General features: G+C 45.6%; 1 protein-coding gene across 2 annotated transcripts in view; it reads right to left on the bottom strand.

The window, feature by feature from the left end:
- Window positions 1-20853, bottom strand: part of tinagl1 (tubulointerstitial nephritis antigen-like 1) — a 62821-nt gene extending 41968 nt beyond the window's left edge. The window contains exons 1-3 of one of the 2 annotated variants that reach the window (XM_014178417.2): window positions 20592-20853; window positions 7985-8295; window positions 2136-2202 (exon numbers count right to left, since the gene is read on the bottom strand). In XM_014178417.2, coding sequence (XP_014033892.1) covers window positions 2136-2202; window positions 7985-8288 — 371 coding nt within the window. In that variant the 5' untranslated portion in view covers window positions 8289-8295; window positions 20592-20853. Of the gene's footprint in view, window positions 1-2135; window positions 2203-7984; window positions 8296-20398; window positions 20566-20591 lie in introns of those variants that run through there. The other variant, XM_014178418.2, reaches the window with a different exon arrangement.
- Between the last annotated feature and the right edge of the window lie 333 nt (window positions 20854-21186).

Here is a 21186-nt window from a genome sequence, read left to right on the forward strand (position 1 = left end):
CAAACTGGCCAGATTGAGTTTATAGAGGTTGTTCAGATTACCATCCACCATTATGCCCAAATATGTGAATCCCATAGGCAACCATCTAAAAGGAAACTTGTGCTTGATGGTATGATGGTCAAAGACAGACAACGGTAAGATTTCGCTTTTATTAAAATTGACCTTATATCCAGAGAAAGAACTATAACACTGTAGTAGGATCTGTAAGTGAGAGAGGGAGTGTTCTGGGTTTGTTAGAAATAAGACAAGGTCGTCCGCAAAGAGTGATAACTTATGGACATGGGGGCCCACCTCAAAGCCATGTATGTCAGGGCACGTTCTAATAGCCTCAGCCAATTGTTCGATGGCGAGGGAAAAGAGGTGGGGGCTAATTGGGCAACCTTGTCTGTTCCCCCTATAGAGAGGGAAAGAGGAAGTAATCCCATTGGTAGCAATCCTAGCTTTAGGAGATTTGTAGAGTGATTTTATCAAATTTACAAACACGGTACCTAAACCAAACTTTTCCAAGATGTGAAAGAGGTATGGCCATTCAACCCTATCAAAGGCCTTTTCAGCGTCGAGGGAGACTGCGACACTAGGTACTTTGTTTTTGTTAGCAAGGTGAATTATATCAAAGAACCTTCTGAGATTATTGGAGGTGTCATTATCGTCAAAAGGAGTGGACCAAAGCGCAGCGTGGTAAGTGTTCATCGTATTTTATTACCTCAGAACACTACAAACAAAAAGGAATCAACAATGACTACGACCGTAACGTCTTGTAGGCTTAACAAGCAGGTCTGAACTGCTTGCAACGTCTGGCGAGATCCGCGCTCATATCCGGGAAAAGGCTGACCCTCTTGCCATCGATGGTGATGTCCCTTTTGGCTCTTGCGAGTTGCAGTATCTTCTCTCTGTCTTGGAAATGGAGGAACCTGATCAGGACGGCCCGTGGGGGCTCATCTGGCCGGGGTTTTGGCGCTGATGTTCTGTGGGCGCATTCGATTTCCAGCGGCTTGGTGAAGTTGATTATGCCTTGGACATCCGGGATCCATTGAGTGAAGAAAGGGACCGGGTCACGGCCCTCGCTGTCCTCTTTCAAATCCACCACACGGATATTACTATGTCTGCTCTGGTTCTCCATCTGGTCTACCTTGTTTTTGAGGTAGGCATTGTCCTTCTGCAGTTGTATCAGAACCTGGTCATGTCGAGCGATGGTATCTTCAACTGTGCTGATGCGCAACTCAGCCTCAGTCGTTCTCAAAAGGAGATCATTCAAGGAGGATTTCAGGTCGTCAATGGAAGAATGGAGTTCAGCCGATTTCTTGTCAATTTTCATAGAAAGACCTTTGTTACCATCCTGAATTTCCCGGAGGAGAGTAGCCAGCATGTCGGCAGGCTCGCAAGAGGCTGCCGAGAGCAACAGTCTGGAACTGTCGTCTGAGTTATGATGGCTAATGCTAATCTTGCTAGCTGTAGCGTTATCGTTATCTTGGGAATCAACAACGTTTTGGTCGTCCTTCTTGCCTCTCGGTCAGAGGTCCATGGCCCTTTGGGAAGGTAAGTACTTGACAATTTATCAGCCGATGTGAGAATATTGTTTCAACGTTGTTATTTAGGTAATAATAGAATAACTTTGAAGAGCTCGGTTTGTCAACGTCTGCTCAGCTCCGTGGCATCACGTGCTCCAGTAAAATACTACTTGAGTAAAAGTCTAAAAGTATTTGGTTTTAAATATGCTTAAGTATCAAAACTAAAAGTAATTCCTTATATTAACCAAACCAGACGGCACCATTTTCTTGCTTTTTTATTTATTTACGGATAGCCAAGGGCACACTCCAACACTCAGACATCATTCACAAACAAAGCATGTGTTTAGTGAGTCCTCCAGATCAGAGGCAGTAGAGATGACCAGGGATGTTCTCTTGATAACTGTGTGAATTAGACAATGTTCCTGTCCTGCTAAGCATTCAAAATGTAACGACTACTTTTAGGTGTCAGGGAAAATGTATAGAGTAAAAAGTACATTATTTTCATTAGAAAAGTAGTGAAGTGAAAGTAGCCAAAAATATAAATAGTAAAGTACAGATACCCAGATACCCCTTTCCGGTATTTTTACTTAAGTACTTTACACCACTAGAAAGTGGTTAGACACTTACCATAAGTTGCAGTTCTCTTTGTATGTCTGTCCTGAGAGGAATTTGTGTCCGTTTCTTTCACAGGTGCCTGGAATGAAACAAAAGGAGGAAATTCAATAAGATGTTGCCAGCGGATAGGATCACACCAATGATTACTTTGATCCTGTTGTGGTGGAACACTTCCATTGATACATTGCACAATACACACTACAGACACACACTACGGGCACACACTACAGACACACACTACACACTACGAGCACACACTACTCACTGCAGACACACACTACACACTACAGGAACACACTACACACTACGGGCACACACTACACACTACAGACACACTACACACTATAGACACACTGCAGACACACACTACACACTATAGACACACTACAGACACACACTACACACTACAGAGACACACTACAGACACACACTACGGGCACACACTACACACTACAGACACATTACAGACACACACTACACGCTACATACTACAGACACACATTCTACACTCCACACTAAACACCCCACACTACAGACACACACTAGACACTACATACTACAGACACACACTACAGACACACACTACACACTACAGACACAGACTCTACACTACAGGCACACACTACACTGTAGACACACAGTACACACTACATACACACACGACACTACAAACACAAACTACACTACAGACACACACTCCATTCTACAGACACACACTGCACCCTACAGACACACACTCTACATTACACACTCCATACCACAGACACACACTCTACACTACACACTATACACTACAGGCACACACTCCACACTACAGACACACACTCTATATTACACACTACACACTCCAGACACAGACTACATACCCCCCCCTCTCTAGTGAGAGAGTTAACAGTAACAACCTGATGTGAGGTGTATAGTAGTGTGTAGGGTCTGGGAACCCTGAGCTTCACTAATCTGCTGTTGGAATGTCCTGTTGGCTTTTGTCCTGTGTTTCCCAGAATATCAGGTCCCCATCATGCCTTAATGAGCTTAATTACACACACACACACACACACACACACACACACACACACACACACACACACACACACATACACACACATACACTGCTCAAAAAAATAAAGGGAACACTTAAACAATACAATGTAACTCCAGGTCAATCACACTTCTGTGAAATCAAACTGTCCACTTAGGAACCAACACTGATTGACAATAAATTTCACATGCTGTTGTGCAAATGGAATAGACAACAGATGGAAATTATAGGCAATTAGCAAGACACCCCCAATAAAGGAGTGGTTCTGCAGGTGGTAACCACAGACCACTTCTCAGTTCCTATGCTTCCTGGCTGATGTTTTGGTCACTTTTCAATGCTGGCGGTGCTTTCACTTTAGTGGTAGCATGAGACGGAGTCTACAACCCACACAAATGGCTCAGGTAGTGCAGCTCATCCAGGATGGCACATCAATGCGAGCTGTGGCAAGAAGGTTTGCTGTATCTGTCAGCGTAGTGTCCAGAGCATGGAGGCGCTACCAGGAGACAGGCCAATACATCAGGAGACGTGGAGGAGGCCGTAGGAGGGCAACAACCCAGCAGCAATACCGCTACCTCTGCCTTTGTGCAAGGAGGAGCAGGAGAAGCACTGCCAGAGCCCTGCAAAATGACCTCCAGCAGGCCACAAATGTGCATGTGTCTGCTCAAACGGTCAGAAACAGACTCCATGAGGGTGGTATGAGGGCCCGACGTCCACAGGTGGGGGTTGTGCTTACAGCCCAACACCGTGCAGGACATTTGGCATTTGCCAGAGAACACCAAGATGCTGTGCTCTTCACAGATGAAAGCAGGTTCACACTGAGCACATGTGCCAGACGTGACAGAGTCTGGAGACGCCGTGGAGAACGTTCTGCTGCCTGCAACATCCTCCAGCATGACCGGTTTGGCGATGGGTCAGTCATGGTGTGGGGTGGCATTTCTTTGGGGGGCCGCACAGCCCTCCATGTGGTAGCCTGACTGCCATTAGGTACCGAGATGAGATCCTCAGACCCCTTGTGAGACCATATGCTGGTGCGGTTGGCCCTGGGTTCCTCCTAATGCAAGACAATGCTAGACCTCATGTGGCTGGAGTGTGTCAGCAGTTCCTGCAAGAGGAAGGCATTGATGCTATGGACTGGCCCGCCCGTTCCCCAGACCTGAATCCAATTGAGCACATCTGGGATGTCTCGCTCCATCCACCAACGCCACGTTGCACCACAGACTGTCCAGGAGTTGGCGGATGCTTTAGTCCAGGTCTGGGAGGAGATCCCCTTTGTCCCCATGTGCAGTTGCAAACCGTAGTCTGGCTTTTTTTATGGCGGTTTTGGAGCAGTGGCTTCTTCCTTGCTGAGCGGCCTTTCAGGTTACGTCGATATAGGACTCGTTTTACTGTGGATATAGATACTTTTGTACCTGTTTCCTCCAGCATCTTCACAAGGTCCTTTGCTGTTGTTCTGGGATTGTTTTGCACTTTTCGCACCAAAGTACGTTCATCTCTAGGAGACAGAACGCGTCTCCTTCCTGAGCGGTATGACGGCTGTGTGGTCTCATGGTGTTTATACTTGCGTACTATTGTTTGTACAGATGAACGTGGTATCTTCAGGCATTTGGAAATTGCTCTCAAGGATGAACCAGACGTGTGGAGGTCTACAATTATTTTTCTGAGGTCTTGGCTGATTTCTTTTGATTTTCCCATGATGTCAAGCAAAGAGGCACAGAGTTTGAAGGTAGGCCTTGAAATACATCCACAGGTACACCTCCAATTGACTCAAATGATGTCAATTAGCCTATCAGAAGCTTCTAAAGCCATGACATAATTTTATATAATTTTCCAAGCTGTTTAGAACTCGTTTTTCAACCACTCCGCAAATTACTTTTTAAGAAACTATAGTTTTGGCAAGTCGGTTAGGACATCTACTTTGTGCATGATACAAGTAATTCTTCCAACAATTGTTTACAGACAGACTATTTCACTTATAATTCACTGTATCACAATTCCAGTGTGTCAGAAGTTTACATACACTAAGTTGACTGTGCCTTTAATGACTCCAACCTAAGTGTTTGTAAACTTCCGACTTCAATTGTATGTGTGTGTGTGTGCATGAGTGCTGGTGTGTGTGCATGTGCATGCGTATGCGTGTGTATGAACATGCCCCATGTTGTCTAGTGAGCACATACCTGCCTCGACCTCTCCCAGCCTCCTGTCCCATTCCCGTCACCTATCGCTCCCTCCCTCTGCATAGCACACATTCTTTCTCCTGACCTCCATTCATACATCCCTCCCTCCCTGGCCTCCCCCCTCCCTCTGTCTCAGACTAATAAGAAGACCACTGTTCCTGGTCTATTCTCAGGTACGGCCCTGCTGCCACCTCTGCAACAACTAGCAGGGATATACTGTATGTGGAGCATAATAACCAGTGTGCTTATTCATATTTCACAGGCCGATGTGACCTCTTACCTAGAGCGTTATTGAATTGTAAAGCAACTGTGACAACTGAACAAATAACTTTGCCTGTGCACATAAGATTAGCAGTTGGTTATTGCCGCTCATTCAGTGGTCCCATAGTAGCCACTCAGTATGGGGCCTGTCAGTGGGGCTAGGGTTAGGGTAGGGCCTGTCAGTGGGACTAGGATTAGTCAGTGGGGCTAGGGTTAGGATGGGGCCTGTCAGTGGGGCTAGGGTTAGGATGGGGCCTGTCAGTGGGGCTAGGGTTAGGATGGGGCCTGTCAGTGGGACTAGGGTTAGGATGGGGCCTGTCAGTGGGGCTAGGGTGAGGATGGGGCCTGTCAGTGGGGCTAGGGTGAGGATGGGGCCTGTCAGTGGGGCTAGGTATAGGGTGGGGCCTGTCAGTGGGGTTAGGGTTAGGATGGGGCCTGTCAGTGGGGTTAGGGTTAGGATGGGGCCTGTCAGTGGGGCTAGGGTTAGGATGGGGCCTGTCAGTGGGGCTAGGGTGAGGATGGGGCCTGTCAGTGGGGCTAGGGTGAGGGTGGGGCCTGTCAGTGGGGTTAGGGTTAGGATGGGGCCTGTCAGTGGGACTAGGGTTAGGGTGGGGCCTGTCGGTGGGGCTAGGGTTAGGGTGGGGCCTGTCAGTGGGGCTAGGGTTAGGATGGAGCTTGTCAGTGGGGCTAGGTTTGGGTGGGGCCTGTCAGTGGGGCTAGAGTTAGGATGGGGCCTGTCAGTGGGGCTAGGATTAGGGTGGGGCCTGTCAGTGGGGCTAGAGTTAGGATGGGGCCTGTCAGTGGGGCTAGGGTTAGGGTGGGGCCTGTCAGTGGGGCTAGGATTAGGGTGGGGCCTGTCAGTGGGGCTAGGATTAGGGTGGGGCCTGTCAGTGGGGCTAGTGTTAGGATGGGGCCTGTCAGTGAGGCTAAGGTTAGGATGGGGCCTGTCAGTGGGGCTAGGGTTAGGATGGGTCCTGTCAGTGGGACTAGGGTTAGGGTGGGGCCTGTTAGTGGGGCTAGGTTAGGGTGGGGCCTGTCAGTGGGGCTAGGTTAGGATGGGGCCTGTCAGTGGGGCTAGGGTTAGTATGGGGCCTGTCTGTGGGGCTAGGGTTGGGTGGGGCCTGTCAGTGGGGAAAGGGTTGGGTGGAGCCTGTCGGTGGGGCTAGGGATAGGGTGGGGCCTGTCAGTGGGGCTAGGGTTAGGATGGGGCCTGTCAGTGGGGCTAGGGTGAGGATGGGGCTTGTCAGTGGGGCTAGGGATAGGGTGGGGCCTGTCAGTGGGGCTAGGGTTAGGGTGGGGCCTGTCAGTGAGGCTAGGGTTAGGATGGGGCCTGTCAGTGGGGCTAGGGTGGGGCCTGTCAGTGGGGCTAGGGTTAGGATGGGGCCTGTCAGTGGGGCTAGGGTTAGGGTGGGGCCTGTCAGTGGGGCTAGAGTTAGGATGGGGCCTGTCAGTGGGGCTAGGATTAGGGTGGGGCCTGTCAGTGGGGCTAGGGTTAGGGTGGGGCCTGTCAGTGGGGCTAGGGTTAGGGTGGGGCCTGTCAGTGAGGCTAAGGTTAGGATGGGGCCTGTCAGTGGGGTTAGGATGGGGCCTGTGAATGGGGCTAGGGTTTGGTGGGACCCGTCAGTGGGGCTAGGGTTAGGATGGGGCCTGTCAGTGGGGCTAGGGTTAGGATGGGGCCTGTCAGTGGGACTAGGGTTAGGGTGGGGCCTGTTAGTGGGGCTAGGTTAGGGTGGGGCCTGTCAGTGGGGCTAGGTTAGGATGGGGCCTGTCAGTGGGGCTAGGATAGTATGGGGCCTGTCTGTGGGGCTAGGGTTAGGATGGGGCCTGTCAGTGGGGCTAGGGTTAGGATGGGGCCTGTCAGTGGGGCTAGGGTTAGGATGGGGCCTGTCAGTGGGGAAAGGGTTGGGTGGGGCCTGTCAGTGGGGCTAGGGTTAGGATGGGGCCTGTCAGTGGGGCTAGGGTTAGGATGGGGCCTGTCAGTGGGGAAAGGGTTGGGTGGGGCCTGTCAGTGGGGAAAGGGCTAGGGTGGGGCCTGTCGGTGGGGTTAGGGTTAGGATGGGGCCTGTCAGTGGGGAAAGGGTTGGGTGGGGCCTGTCAGTGGGGAAAGGGCTAGGGTGGGGCCTGTCGGTGGGGTTAGGGTTAGGATGGGGCCTGTCAGTGGGGCTATGGTTGGGTGGGGCCTGTCAGTGGGGCTAGGGTTAGGATGGTATTATGCCTTTGGCTAATGTAAATTTTTTCCCGCTGTACTGGGCCTTTCTTTCTTAATCCTAAAAAGCAGGCCCACACACACGCAATTATACACACACACACCCACCCTCTACACACACACACACACACACACACACACACACACACACACACACACACACACACTCTCTCTATCTTACCAATGAAAGGGGGTGAGATGCCCAGACAGTGACCCCAGAAGTCGGGGCAGCAGTCGGAGACGGTGCGGTTACAGAACAGGTCACAGTAACAGATGGTGTCCAGGTAGGGCACCGTACACTGATCCTCACGACCCGGGCAGCAGCCACCCCGCTGCTCGCAGTACGACCCAAACGGGTCCCTGATGCCCCCCATGTGCAGTGGGCTCATCAGCTCCCTCTTCGTCCTCCTGGATGTGCCTCTTGCCGCCATGCTCTCCACCGCCACCAGGAGGAGCACCAGTGCTAATGACGCTAGAAGCTTCATTATCACCCTGACAGAAGCGACAAAGAAGAACGTCTATTAGGATGCAGAAGTACTTCTGTAGAAAATCAGCCAATTTCGATAACTGTAGGAGAATATAGTCTAAACCGTACAGTAATGGATTATTTTGGAAGAGATGAACAAAACCATGTGTTATAGGTTTAGTCCTGTAGATCATCAAGTGAGCCTAACACAGTAGGAGAATAGTCTACATCTAACAGTACCCCTAAAGTCACCCTCAGTGGGTCATTTAACAGCTGGAGAGAGTGCTTAGGAAGACTGGAGGAGGAGGAAGAGGAGAAGCAGGAGGAGGAGGAGCAGGAGGAGGAGGAGTAGGAGGCCTGAGTTGTATGCCTACTTGGCAACGTTTCCATTCACACGGTCACAGTGAACTTTGAGTGGACTCTGGCAGCAAGACCAAAATATCAACCCACCCACGTGATAACACACAGGTTAATCTGGTCCTTTTATTAAACAATCCACTCACAACCTTCAACAGGGTCATATAGTGAATCTAAAACATCAACTGACTGTGATAGCACACAAAAACATATTTGATTTGATTTAAAGGGTGAACCTACTGTGAGCAACTGATGATTGAAGTACTGAATTTATTTTATCCTCTTCCTGTGTTTAATTAGATTTTTGTTGAATAAGCCTGTCATGTGGGTATAGATTATTTCAGAAGAACTAATAAGAATAGTAACATAGCACCTTTGTATGTAAAAAGTGTTTATTATCAACAAGTATGGAACATATCGCTTTGTAAACTATGTAGCTTTGACATGAGTTAAAATTTCAAGCGACCTCTCTACATAGCCCTAAAAATGCTACTACTTTTCAAATTAAATCTAAAGCACACAAAGAATGTGATATTTCAATTTGGACAATGCACATCTATACTTACACGTGTGTATGATGGATAGAACGGTTAGGTAAAGCTACAAAGATTCAACTGCCCTATATTGTAACTGTATTTCATTTGCTTCAAGTCAGAGACATTGTTAGACTGTGTCTGTGTCCCAAATTACATCCTATTCCATATAAAATGCACTTCATTTGACCAGGGCCTGTAGGTCAAAAGTAGTGCACTACAGTGAGGGAAAAAAGTATTTGATCCCCTGCTGATTTTGTACGTTTGCCCACTGACAAAGAAATGATCAGTCTATAATTTTAATGGTAGGTTTATTTGAACAGTGAGAGACAGAATAACAACAAAAAAATCCAGAAAAATGCATGTCAAAAATGTTATAAAATGATTTGCATTTTAATGAGGGAAATAAGTATTTGACCCCCTCTCAATCAGAAAGATTTCTGGCTCCCAGGTGTTTTTTATACAGGTAACGAGCTGAGATTAGGAGCACACTCTTAAAGGGAGTGCTCCTAATCTCAGTTTGTTACCTATATAAAAGACACCTGTCCAGAGAAGCAATCAATCAATCAGATTCCAAACTCTCCACCATGGCCAAGACCAAAGAGCTCTCCAAGGATGTCAGGGACAAGATTGTAGACCAACACAAGGCTGGAATGGGCTACAAGACCATCGCCAAGCAGCTTGGTGAGAAGGTGACAACAGTTGGTGTGATTATTCACAAATGGAAGAAACACAAAAGAACTGTCAATCTCCCTCGGAATTGCAATGATCATGAGAACGGTGAGGAATCAGCCCAGAACTACACAGGAGGATCTTGTCAATGATTTCAAGGCAGCTGGGACCATAGTCAACAGGAAAACAATTGGTAACACACTACGCCGTGAAGGACTGAAATCCTGCAGCGCCCGCAAGGTCCCCCTGCTCAAGAAAGCACATATACATGCCCATCTAAAGTTTGCCAATGAACATCTGAATGATTCAGAGGACAACTGGGTGAAAGTGTTGAGGTCAGATGAGACCAAAATGGAGCTCTTTGGCATCAACTCAACTCGCCGTGTTTGGAGGAGGAGGAATGCTGCCTATGACCCCAAGAACACCATCCCCACCATCAAACATGGAGGTGGAAACATTATGCTTTGGGGGTGTTTTTCTACTAAGGGGACAGGACAACTTCACCGCATCAAAGGGACAATGGACGGGGCCATGTACCGTCAAATCTTGGGTGAGAACCTCCTTCCCTCAGCCAGGGCATTGAAATTGGGTCGTGGATGGGTATTCCAGCATGACAATGACCCAAAACAAACGGCCAAGGCAACAAAGGAGTGGCTCAAGAAGAAGCACATTAAGGTCCTGGAGTGGCCTAGCCAGTCTCCAGACCTTAATCCCATAGAAAATCTGTGGAGGGAGCTGAAGGTTCGAGTTGCCAAACGTCAGCCTCGAAACCTTAATGACTTGGAGAAGATCTGCAAAGAGGAGTGAGACAAAATCCCTCCTGAGATGTGTGCAAACCTGGTGGCCAACTACAAGAAACGTCTGACCTCTGTGATTGCCAACAAGGGTTTTGCCACCAAGTACTAAGTCATGTTTTGCAGAGGGGTCAAATTCTTATTTCCCTCATTGAAATGCAAATCAATTCATAACATTTTTGACATGCGTTTTTCTGGATTTTTTTGGTGTTATTCTGTCTCTCACTGTTCAAATGAACCTACCATTAAAATTATAGACTGATCATTTCTTTGTCAGTGGGCAAACGTACAAAATCAGCAGGGGATCAAATACTTTTTTCACTCACTGTATATTATAGGGACTCGTGTGCCGTTTGGGATGCAACCTTTAAGTGGTATAGATATGGCTCTCTGGAGTCTCATTGCATAATACATTGATGGATGAGGCCACACTAAAATAGCACTGAATGCTATACGTGACTGTTTATCTAAATGGACATGCCATCAGGCCACAGTCAGAAACGAGGGGCATGACATTATTATCAACACCGTAGTATAATGTTATCATGTCGGCACGGAAACAGACAAACTTCCTGCTGTCTGTCAGAGCTAATCTGTCACACTTCAGGAAATGTCCCAAAGAGCATGCTTCACTCTCTATCCTATCTTACAGACCATATGAGCTCCAAAAGAATTGGGACAGTGACACATTTTTTGTTGTTTTGGCTCTGTACTCCAGAACTTTGGATATGAAATGATACAATAACTAGGAAGTTAAAGTGCAGACTGTCAGCTTTAATTTTTGTGTATTTTTATCCATATCGGGTGAACCATTAACAAATTACATCACTTTTTGTACATAGTCCCCCCATTATAGCAGACCAAAAGTACCGGGACCACTTCACCTATGTGTATTAAAATAGTCAAAGTTTAGTATTTGGTCCGATATTCATATTATGCAATGGTTACATCAAGCTTGGACTCCACAAACTTGTTGGATGCATTTGCTGTTTGTTTTGGTTATGTATAAGATTATTTTGTGCCCAATAGAAATTAATGGTAAACAATGTTTTGTCATTTTAGAGTCACTTTTATTGTAAATAAGAGTAGAATGTTTCTAAACACTTCTACATTTATATGGATTCTACCATGATTATGGATAGTCCTGAATTAATCGTGAATAATGATGAGTGAAAAAGTTATAGACACACAAATACAATACCCCCAAGACATGCTGACCTCTCACCATTACAATAACAGAGGAGTTTAGCATTTTGGGGGGGGTATAATATTTACAGTTGAAGTCGGAAGTTTACATACACTTAGGTTGGAGTCATTAAAACTCATTTTTCAACCACTCCACAAATTTCTTGTTAACAAAGTATAGTTTTGGCAAGTCGGTTAAGACATCTACTTTGTGCATGATACAAGTAATTGTTTGTTTACAGACAGATTATTTCACTTATAATTCACTGTATCACAATTCCAGTGGGTCAGAAGTTTACATACACTAAGTTGACTGTGCCTTTAAACAGCTTGGAAAATTCCAGGAAATTATGTCATGACTTTAGAAGCTTCTGATAGGCTAATTTACACAATTTGAGTCAATTGGAGGTGTACCTGTGGATGTATTTAAAGGCCTACCTTAAAACTCAGTGCCTCTTTCCTTGACATCATGGGAAAATCAAAAGAAATCAGCCAAGACCTCAGAAAAAAAGTCTAGACCTCCACACGTCTGGTTCATCCTTGGGAGCAATTTCCAAATGCCTGAAGGTACCACGTTCATCTGTACAAACAATAGTATGCAAGTATAAACACCATGGGACCACTCAGCCGTCATACTGCTCAGGAAGGAGACGCGTTCTGTCTCCTAGAGATGAACGTACTTTGGTGCGAAAAGTGCAAATCAATCCCAGAACAACAGCAAAGGACCTTGTGAAGATGCTGGAGGAAACAGGTACAAAAGTATCTATATCCACAGTAAAATGAGTCCTATATCGACATAACCTGAAAGGCCACTCAGCAAGGAAGAAGCCACTGCTCCAAAACCGCCATAAAAAAGCCAGACTACGGTTTGCAACTGCACATGGGGACAAAGATCGTACTTTTTGGAGAAATGTCCTCTGGTCTGATGAAACAAAAATAGAACTGTTTGGCCATAATGACCGTCATTATGTGGTGGAGGTGCTTTGCTGCAGGAGGGACTGGTGCACTTCACAAAATAGATGACATCATGAGGCAGGAAAATTATGTGGATACATTGATGCAACATCTCAAGACATCAGTCAGGAAGTTAAAGCTTGGTCGCAAATGGGTCTTCCAAACAGACAATGACCCCAAGCATACTTCCAAAGTTGTGGCAAAATGGCTTAAGGACAACAAAGTCAAGGTATTGGAGTGTCCATCACAAAGCCCTGACCTCAGTCCCATAGAACATTTGTGGGCAGAATTGAAAAAGCGTGTGCGAGCAAGGAGGCCTACAAACCTGACTCAGTTACAACAGTTCTGTTAGGAGAAATGGGCCAAAATTCACCCAACTTATTGTGGGAAGCTTGTGGAAGGCTACCCGACACGTTTGACTCAAGGTAAACAATTTAAAGGCAATGCTACCAAATACTAATTGAGTGTATGTAAACTTCTGACCCACTGGGAATGTGATGAAAGAAATCAAATCTGAAATAAATCATTCTCTCTACTATTATTCTGACATTTCACATTCTTAAAATAAAGTGGTGATACTAACTGACCTAAGACAGGGAATTTTTACTAGAATTAAATGTCAGGAATTGTGAAAAACAGAGTTTAATGTATTTGGCTAAGGTGTATGTAAACTTCCGACTTCAACTGTATACCTTTGTAACTTTCTCACACACACACACACACACACACACGGTGGCCATTGTTTGTCTGTCCAATGGCTGTGCAGAGGGTGACAGTGAGATGTGAGAGTTCACGCACCACTGAGCTTCAGCCAAGGAACATGAGCTAATCAGGGATCACACACACACACACACACACACACACACACACACACACACACACACACACACACACACATCAACAACAACTGCTGGGTTATTAAGGAGTGGTCAAGATTCTCTCCATGTCCATGTGGATGTGTTCCAGAATCCTCTGGGGTCTTTGTTGGAGAGCCAGACACACCAACATTATAAACTGGGTGGTTCGAGCCCTGAATGCTGATTGGCTGACAGTATGTACCACGGGTATGACAAAACATTTATTATTACTGCTCTAATTACATTGGTAGCTTGTTTATAATAGCAATAAGGCACCTCTGGGTTTGTGGTATATAGCCAATATATCACGGCTAAGGGCTCTATCCAGGGACTCCGAGTTGCATCGTGCTTAAGAATATCCCTTAGCCGTGGTATATTGGCAATATACCACACCCCCTCGTGCCTTATTGCTTAATTATACAAGTGTTTGTGACTGAGTTGTGTGTGCCCATGTATGTGTGTGTGTGTCTCTCTGTCTTTTATATGCATTGTACTGTATATTTTGATAAACATGATCTACCATAGCCATATAAACAGTGAGCTGCAAAAGTGTGTGTGTGTGTGTGTGTGTGTGTGTGTGTGTAGTTGTTGATGGTCTTGATGGTCTTGATGGTAGTTGGTGATGGTGTTGATGGTGGTTGGGGATGGTGTTTATGTTGAGGAGTGACGGATTCCATCCTAGCTGGAGGGGTGCTCTCATCTAATCTATGAACATAGACAGGGCTCTAACTCCATAGTGAAATAGGGTGCAGGTCAGGCAGCAGGCTGTTAGCCAGCCTGCCAGCTTAGTGGAGTCTGCCACTAGCACAGTCAGTGTAGTCAGCTCAGCTATCCCCATTGAGACCGTGTCTGTGCCTCGATCTAGGTTGGACAAAACTGAACATGGCGGTGTTCGCCTTAGCAATCTCACTGGAATAAAGACCTCCTCCATTCCTGTCATTATTGAAAGAGATTGTGATATCTCACATTTCAAAATAGGGCTATTTAATGTTAGATCCCTCACCTCCAAGGCAGTTAAACTCAATTAACTAATCACTGATCATAATCTTGATGTGATTGGCCTGACTGAAACAAGGCTTAAGCCTGATGAATTTACTGTGTTAAATTAGGCCTTTCCTCCTGGTTACACTAGTGACCATATTCCCTGCGCATCCCGCAAGGGCAGAGATGTTGATGACATTTACGATAGCAAATTTTTATTTACCAAAAAAAGATGACTGCGTTTTCGTCATTTGAGCTTCTAGTGATGAAATCTATGCAGCCTACTCAATCACTTTTTATAGCTACTGTTTACAGGCCTCCTGGGCCATATACAGCGTTCCTCACTGAGTTCCCTGAATTCCTATCGGACCTTGTAGTTATGGCAGATAATATTCAAATTTTGGGTGACTTTAATATTCACATGGAAAAGTCCATAGACCCACTCCAAAAGGCTTTCGAAGCCATCATCGACTCAGTGGGTTTTGTCCCAAAATTGCCAAAAGTCCCAAAATTGCCCTCCCTGGAAGCCAGTGTTTCAGACATACGGAAGTGGATGGCCGCAAATGTTTTACTTTTAAACTCGGACAAAACAGAGATGCTAGTTCTAGGTCCCAAGAAACAAAGAGATCTTCTGTTGGATCTGACAATTCATCTTGATGGTTGTACAGTCGTCTCAAATAAAACTGTGAAGGACCTTGGCGTTACGCTGGACCCTGATCTCTCTTTTGACGAACATATCAAGACTGTTTCAAGGACATCTTTTTTTAATCTATGTAACATTGCAAAAATCTGAAACCTTCTGTCCAAAAATGATGCAAAAAAATGTAGCCATGCTTTGTCACTTCTAGATTAGACTACTGCAATGCTCTACTTTCCGGCTACCCGGATAAAGCACTAAATAAACTTCAGTTAGTGCTAAATACGGCTGCTAGAATCCTGACTAGAACCCAAAAATTTGATCATATTACTCCAGTGCTAGCCTCTCTACACTGGCTTGCGGTCAAGGCTAGGGCTGATTTCAAGGTTTGACTGCTAACCTACAAAGCATTACATGGGCTTGCTCCTACCTATCTTTCCGATTTGGTCCTGCCGTACATACCTACAGTACACGTACGCTACGGCCACAAGACCCAGGCCTCCTTATTGTCCCTAGAATTTCTAAGCAAACAGCTCGAGGCAGAGCTTTCTCCTATAGAGCTCCATTTTTATGGAAAGGTCTGCCTACCCATGTGAGAGACGCAGACTCTGTCTCGACCTTTACGTCTTTATTGAAGACTCATCTCTTCAGTGGGTCCTATGATTGAGTGTAGTCTGGCCCAGGAGTGTGAAGGTGAATGGAAAGGCACTGGAGCGACGAACCGCCCTTGCTGTCTCTGCCTGGCCGGTTCCCCTCTCTCCACTGTGATTCTCTGCCTCTAAACCCTATTACGGCTGAGTCACTGGCTTACTGGTGCTCTTCCATGCCGTCCCTAGAAGGGATGTGTCACTTGAGTGGGTTGAGTCACTAACGTGATCTTCCTGCCTGGGTTGCCGCCCCCCTCGGGTTCTTGCCGTGGGGGAGATCTTTGTGGGCTATACTCGGCCTTGTCTCAGGGTAGTAAGTTGGTGGTTTGAAGATATCCCTCTAGTGGTGAGGGGGCTGTGCTTTGGCAAAGTTGCCTGACCTGTTGCACCCTCTACAACCACTGTGATTATTATTATTTGACCCTGCTGGTCATCTATGAACGTTTGAACATCTTGGCCATGTTCTGTTATAATCTCCACCCAGCACACCCAGAAGAGGACTGGCCACCCCTCATAGCCTGGTTCCTCTCTAGGTTTCTTCCTAGGTTCCTGCCTTTCTTGGGAGTTTTTCCTAGCCACCGTGCTTCTACATCTGCATTCAAATCAAATCAAATGTATTTATATAGCCCTTCTTACATCAGCTGATATCTCAAAGTGCTGTACAGAAACCCAGCCTAAAACCCTAAACAGCAAGCATGTAAAAAGGGCTTTATAAATACATTTGATTTGATTTGATGGTGGTTGGGGATGGTGGTGGTGATGGTTGATGATGGTGTTGATGGTACTGGTGATGGTGTTTATGGCAGTTGGTGGTTGGTGATGGTATTGATGGTAGTTGGTGATGGTATTGTTGGGGGTGGTGTTGTTGATGGTAGTCAGTGTTGGTGTTGATGGTTGTTGATGATGGTGTTGATGGTAGTTGGTGATGGTGTGGATGGTACTGGTGTTGATGGTACTGGTATTGATGGTCGTTGGTGATGGTGTTGATGGTAGTTGTTGATGGTGGTTGGTGATGTTGTTGATGATAGTGGTGATGGTGTTGATGGTAGTTGGTGATGGTGTTGATGGTAGTTGGTGATGGTGTTGATGGTAGTTGGTGATGGTGTTGATGGTGGTTGGTGATGGTGTTGATGGTAGTGGTGATGGTGTTGATGGTAGTGGTGATGGTGTTGATGGTGGTTGGTGATGGTGGTTGATAATGGTGTGTGTGTGTGCACCAGCTAAAGGCACAGTTATGCAGTAAACTCCACAGTAAAGACACACCCACCATCACCAACCACTATCAACACCATCATCAACACCATCATCAACCACCATCACCAACCACACCATCACCAACAACACCATCACCACCATCATCAACCACCATCACCAACTACCATCAATACCATCACCAACCACTATCACCAACCACCATCAACACCATCATCAACCACCATCACCAACTACCATCAATACCATCATCAACCACCATCACCAATAAACATCAACACCATCGTCAACCACCATCACCAATAAACATCATCACCATCACCAACTACCATCAATACCATCACCAACCACCATCACCAATAAACATCAACACCATCGTCAACCACCATCAATACCATCACCAATAAACATCATCACCATCACCATCACCAACCACCATCAAAACCATCCCCAACTACACACACACAAGCACACACAGACAAACCATCAGCCCCATCACCATCACCACTACCATCAACACCATCACCACCACCATCAACAAATCACAGGTCAACTCTATGTACTGTAAATGGACATGTGACCAGAATGACCGAATCAAAGGGCAAATTATATCACATGTTTTCCCTACATGATCTGTTAGAAACATTCACATACAGTGGAGGAAAAAGTATTTGATCCCCTGCTGATTTTGTACGTTTGCCCACTTACAAAGAAATGATCAGTCTATCATTTTAATTGTAGGTTTATTTGAACAGTGAGAGACAGAATAACAACAAAAAAATCCAGAAAAACGCATGTCAAAAATGTTATAAAATGATTTGCATTTTAATGAGGGAAATAAGTATTTGACCCCTCTGCAAAACATGACTTAGTACTTGGTGGCAAAACCCTTGTTGGCAATCACAGAGGTCAGATGTTTCTTGTAGTTGGCCACCAGGTTTGCACACATCTCAGGAGGGATTTGTCCCGCTCCTCTTTGCAGATCTTCTCCATGTCATTAAGGTTTCGAGGCTGATGTTTGGCAACTCGAACCTTCAGCTCCCTCCACAGATTTTCTATGGGATTAAGGTCTGGAGACTGGCTAGGCCACTCCAGGACCTTTATGTGCTTCCTCTTGAGCCACTCCTTTGTTGCCTTGGCCGTGTGTTTTGGGTCATTGTCATGCTGGAATACCCATCCACGACCCATTTTCAATGCCCTGGCTGAGGGAAGGAGGTTCTCACCCAAGATTTGACAGAACATGGCCCCGTCAAATGATGCGGTGAAGTTGTCCTGTCCCCTTAGCAGAAAAACACCCCCAAAGCATAATGTTTCCACCTCCATGTTTGACGGTGGAGATGGTGTTCTTGGGGTCATAGGCAGCATTCCTCCTCCTCCAAACACGGCGAGTTGAGTTGATGCCAAAGAGCTCCATTTTGGTCTCATCTGACCACAACACTTTCACCAGTTGTCCTCTAACTCATTCAGATGTTCATTGGCAAACTTCAGACGGGCATGTATATGTATTCTTGAGCAGGGGGACCTTGCGGGCGCTGCAGGATTTCAGTCCTTCACGGTGTAGTGTGTTACCAATTGTTTTCTTGGTGACTATGGTCCCAGCTGCCTTGAGATCATTGGCAAGATCCTCCCATGTAGTTCTGGGCTGATTCCTCACCATTCTCATGATCATTGCAACCACACGAGGTGAGATCTTGCATAGAGCCCCAGGCCGAGGGAGATTGACAGTTCTTTTGTGTTTCTTCCATTTGCGATTAATTGCAACAAATGTTGTCATCTTCTCACCAAGCTGCTTGGCGATGGTCTTGTAGCCCATTCCAGCCTTGTGTAGGTCTACAATCTTGTCCGTGACATCCTTGGAGAGCTCTTTGGTCTTGGCCATGGTGGAGAGTTTGGAATTTGATTGATTGATTGCTTCTGTGGACATGTGTCTTTTATACAGGTAACAAGCTGCGGTTAGGAGCACTCCCTTTAAGAGTGTGCTCTAATCTCAGCTCGTTACCTGTATAAAGACACCTGGGAGCCAGAAATCTTTCTGATTGAGAGGGGGTCAAATACTTATTTCCCTCATTAAAATGCAAATCAATTTATAATATTTTCGACATGCGTTTTTCTGGATATTTTTGTTGTTATTCTGTCTCTCACTGTTCAAATAAACCTACCATTAAAATTATAGACTGATCCTTTCTTTATCAGTGGGCAAACGTACAAAATCAGCAGGGGATCAAATACTTTTTTCCCCCACTGTACATATGCTTTGGGAAGACAATGACCAACTCTGAGAGGAGAAGAGGCGGTCTGAGGCAAAAGGCAAAAAAATATAGATATTTTAAATGAAAACGGCCTGTATGGTGCAAATACAGCAAATACTGTCCATTATTGATTAAGCCAAGTAAACCTAATGATCAGTAAACCTATCGATCAGTATACCTAATGATCAGTTAACCTAATGGTCAGTAAACCTATTGATCAGTAAACCTATCGTTCAGCAAACCTATCGTTCAGCAAACCTAATGATCAGCAAACCTAATGATCAGCAAACCTAATGATCAGCAAACCTAATGATCAGCAAACCTAATGATCAGCAAACCTAATGATCAGCAAACCTATCGATCAGCAAACCTATCGATCAGCAAACCTAATGATCAGCAAACGTAATGATCAGCATACCTAATGGTCAGTAAACCTATTGATCAATAAACCTAATGATCAGTAAACCTAATGATCAGTAAACCTAATAATCAGTAAACCTATTGATTAGTAAATATATGTCCTCTGAGGTCTTACTTGCTAATCAAACTTTCCATTTGTAGACGTCTTGTGTATCTAATCCCTGTGAATATGACATGGTCTGCTGGGTCCAGTCTGGTTCCAGTCTGGCATGGGAGCACCTCAGACATACAGAATGGCACAGTGCTGCAGTACTGTAGACAGCTGTAGCCTTGCTGCTGTCCCCCCCTCAGCACAAAAAAAAATGAAACGATGCCTCTACATATGCAAGCCATCAAAGCCACTGCGCACGGAGACGCAGTCCAAAGACAAAGTTAACAGTAATCATAGTATGTAGGATACATAACAATCTGTACACGACACTTTCATGGCACATATTCAAATCTCATATGTTAGTATTATATGTGGGTTACATTACTGTTGTCATGTCCGTCTGACCAATCCACACCATGAAACAAACTATCCACAGAATAGGATCAGGAAATCTGTACATAACTGAACCAAAATGCTTGTTACAGATACACTATCATAAAACTAGCCTAGCAAGGAAATCCAACTAGTTTGTAAACATACCATTTATTTAGTGGTTTAACATCAAAAGTACTTCCAAACAGCCATCCAAGCCAAGTGTAAATTTGTCCAAAACAATAGATTATGACCTGAAACCTGCACCTGCCTGATCTGGCACAGAACGAGAGAGAGGATCAGAGGGAGTTATAAAAGAGCTACGTAACAGGGGAAGGAGTTCAATTAAAGGGATTCTTACCTTCTACGTGTGTTCTGTGAAATATCTCTCCCTCTTGTTGTTTGTAATCCAATGGAAAAACACAGTCCTGTGAAAGCTGATATTCTTTCCTGCTGCTCTCTCCTCTCAGTAACTCATTCACCAGGTAGAGAAAGTCTGTGCCCTCTTTCTCTCACTCTCTCTCGCTCTTCTTTCACAATGGCACTACATAGTCAGCCTAAGCCACTGAGTTCTATATACAGCCACTGAGAAAGAACAAGCCACTCTTCCCCTCCCCCTTCACCCCTCTCTCACTCTCTCCACCCCACCCCCTTCACACTCACTCTCTCTCTCTCCCACTATCTCTCTCTCTCTCTCTCTCTCTCTCTCTCTCTCTCTCTCTCTCTCTCTCTGCCCTATCACCATAGTATGTGCTTTATCTCTCTCTCTCTCTTTCTCTCTCTCTGCCCTATCACCCTGTCTCCTCAGTATATATCAATTAAATTGGCTTTATTGGCATGGGAATTATGTTTACTTTGCCAAACCAAGTGGAATAGATAATAAACACAAGTGAAATGAACAGTAAACATTACACTCACAAAAGTTTCAAAAGAATAGAGACTCAAAACACCATTAT

This window comes from Salmo salar, chromosome ssa27 (genome assembly GCF_905237065.1).
Source record: "Salmo salar chromosome ssa27, Ssal_v3.1, whole genome shotgun sequence".
Lineage (NCBI taxonomy): Eukaryota > Metazoa > Chordata > Actinopteri > Salmoniformes > Salmonidae > Salmo > Salmo salar.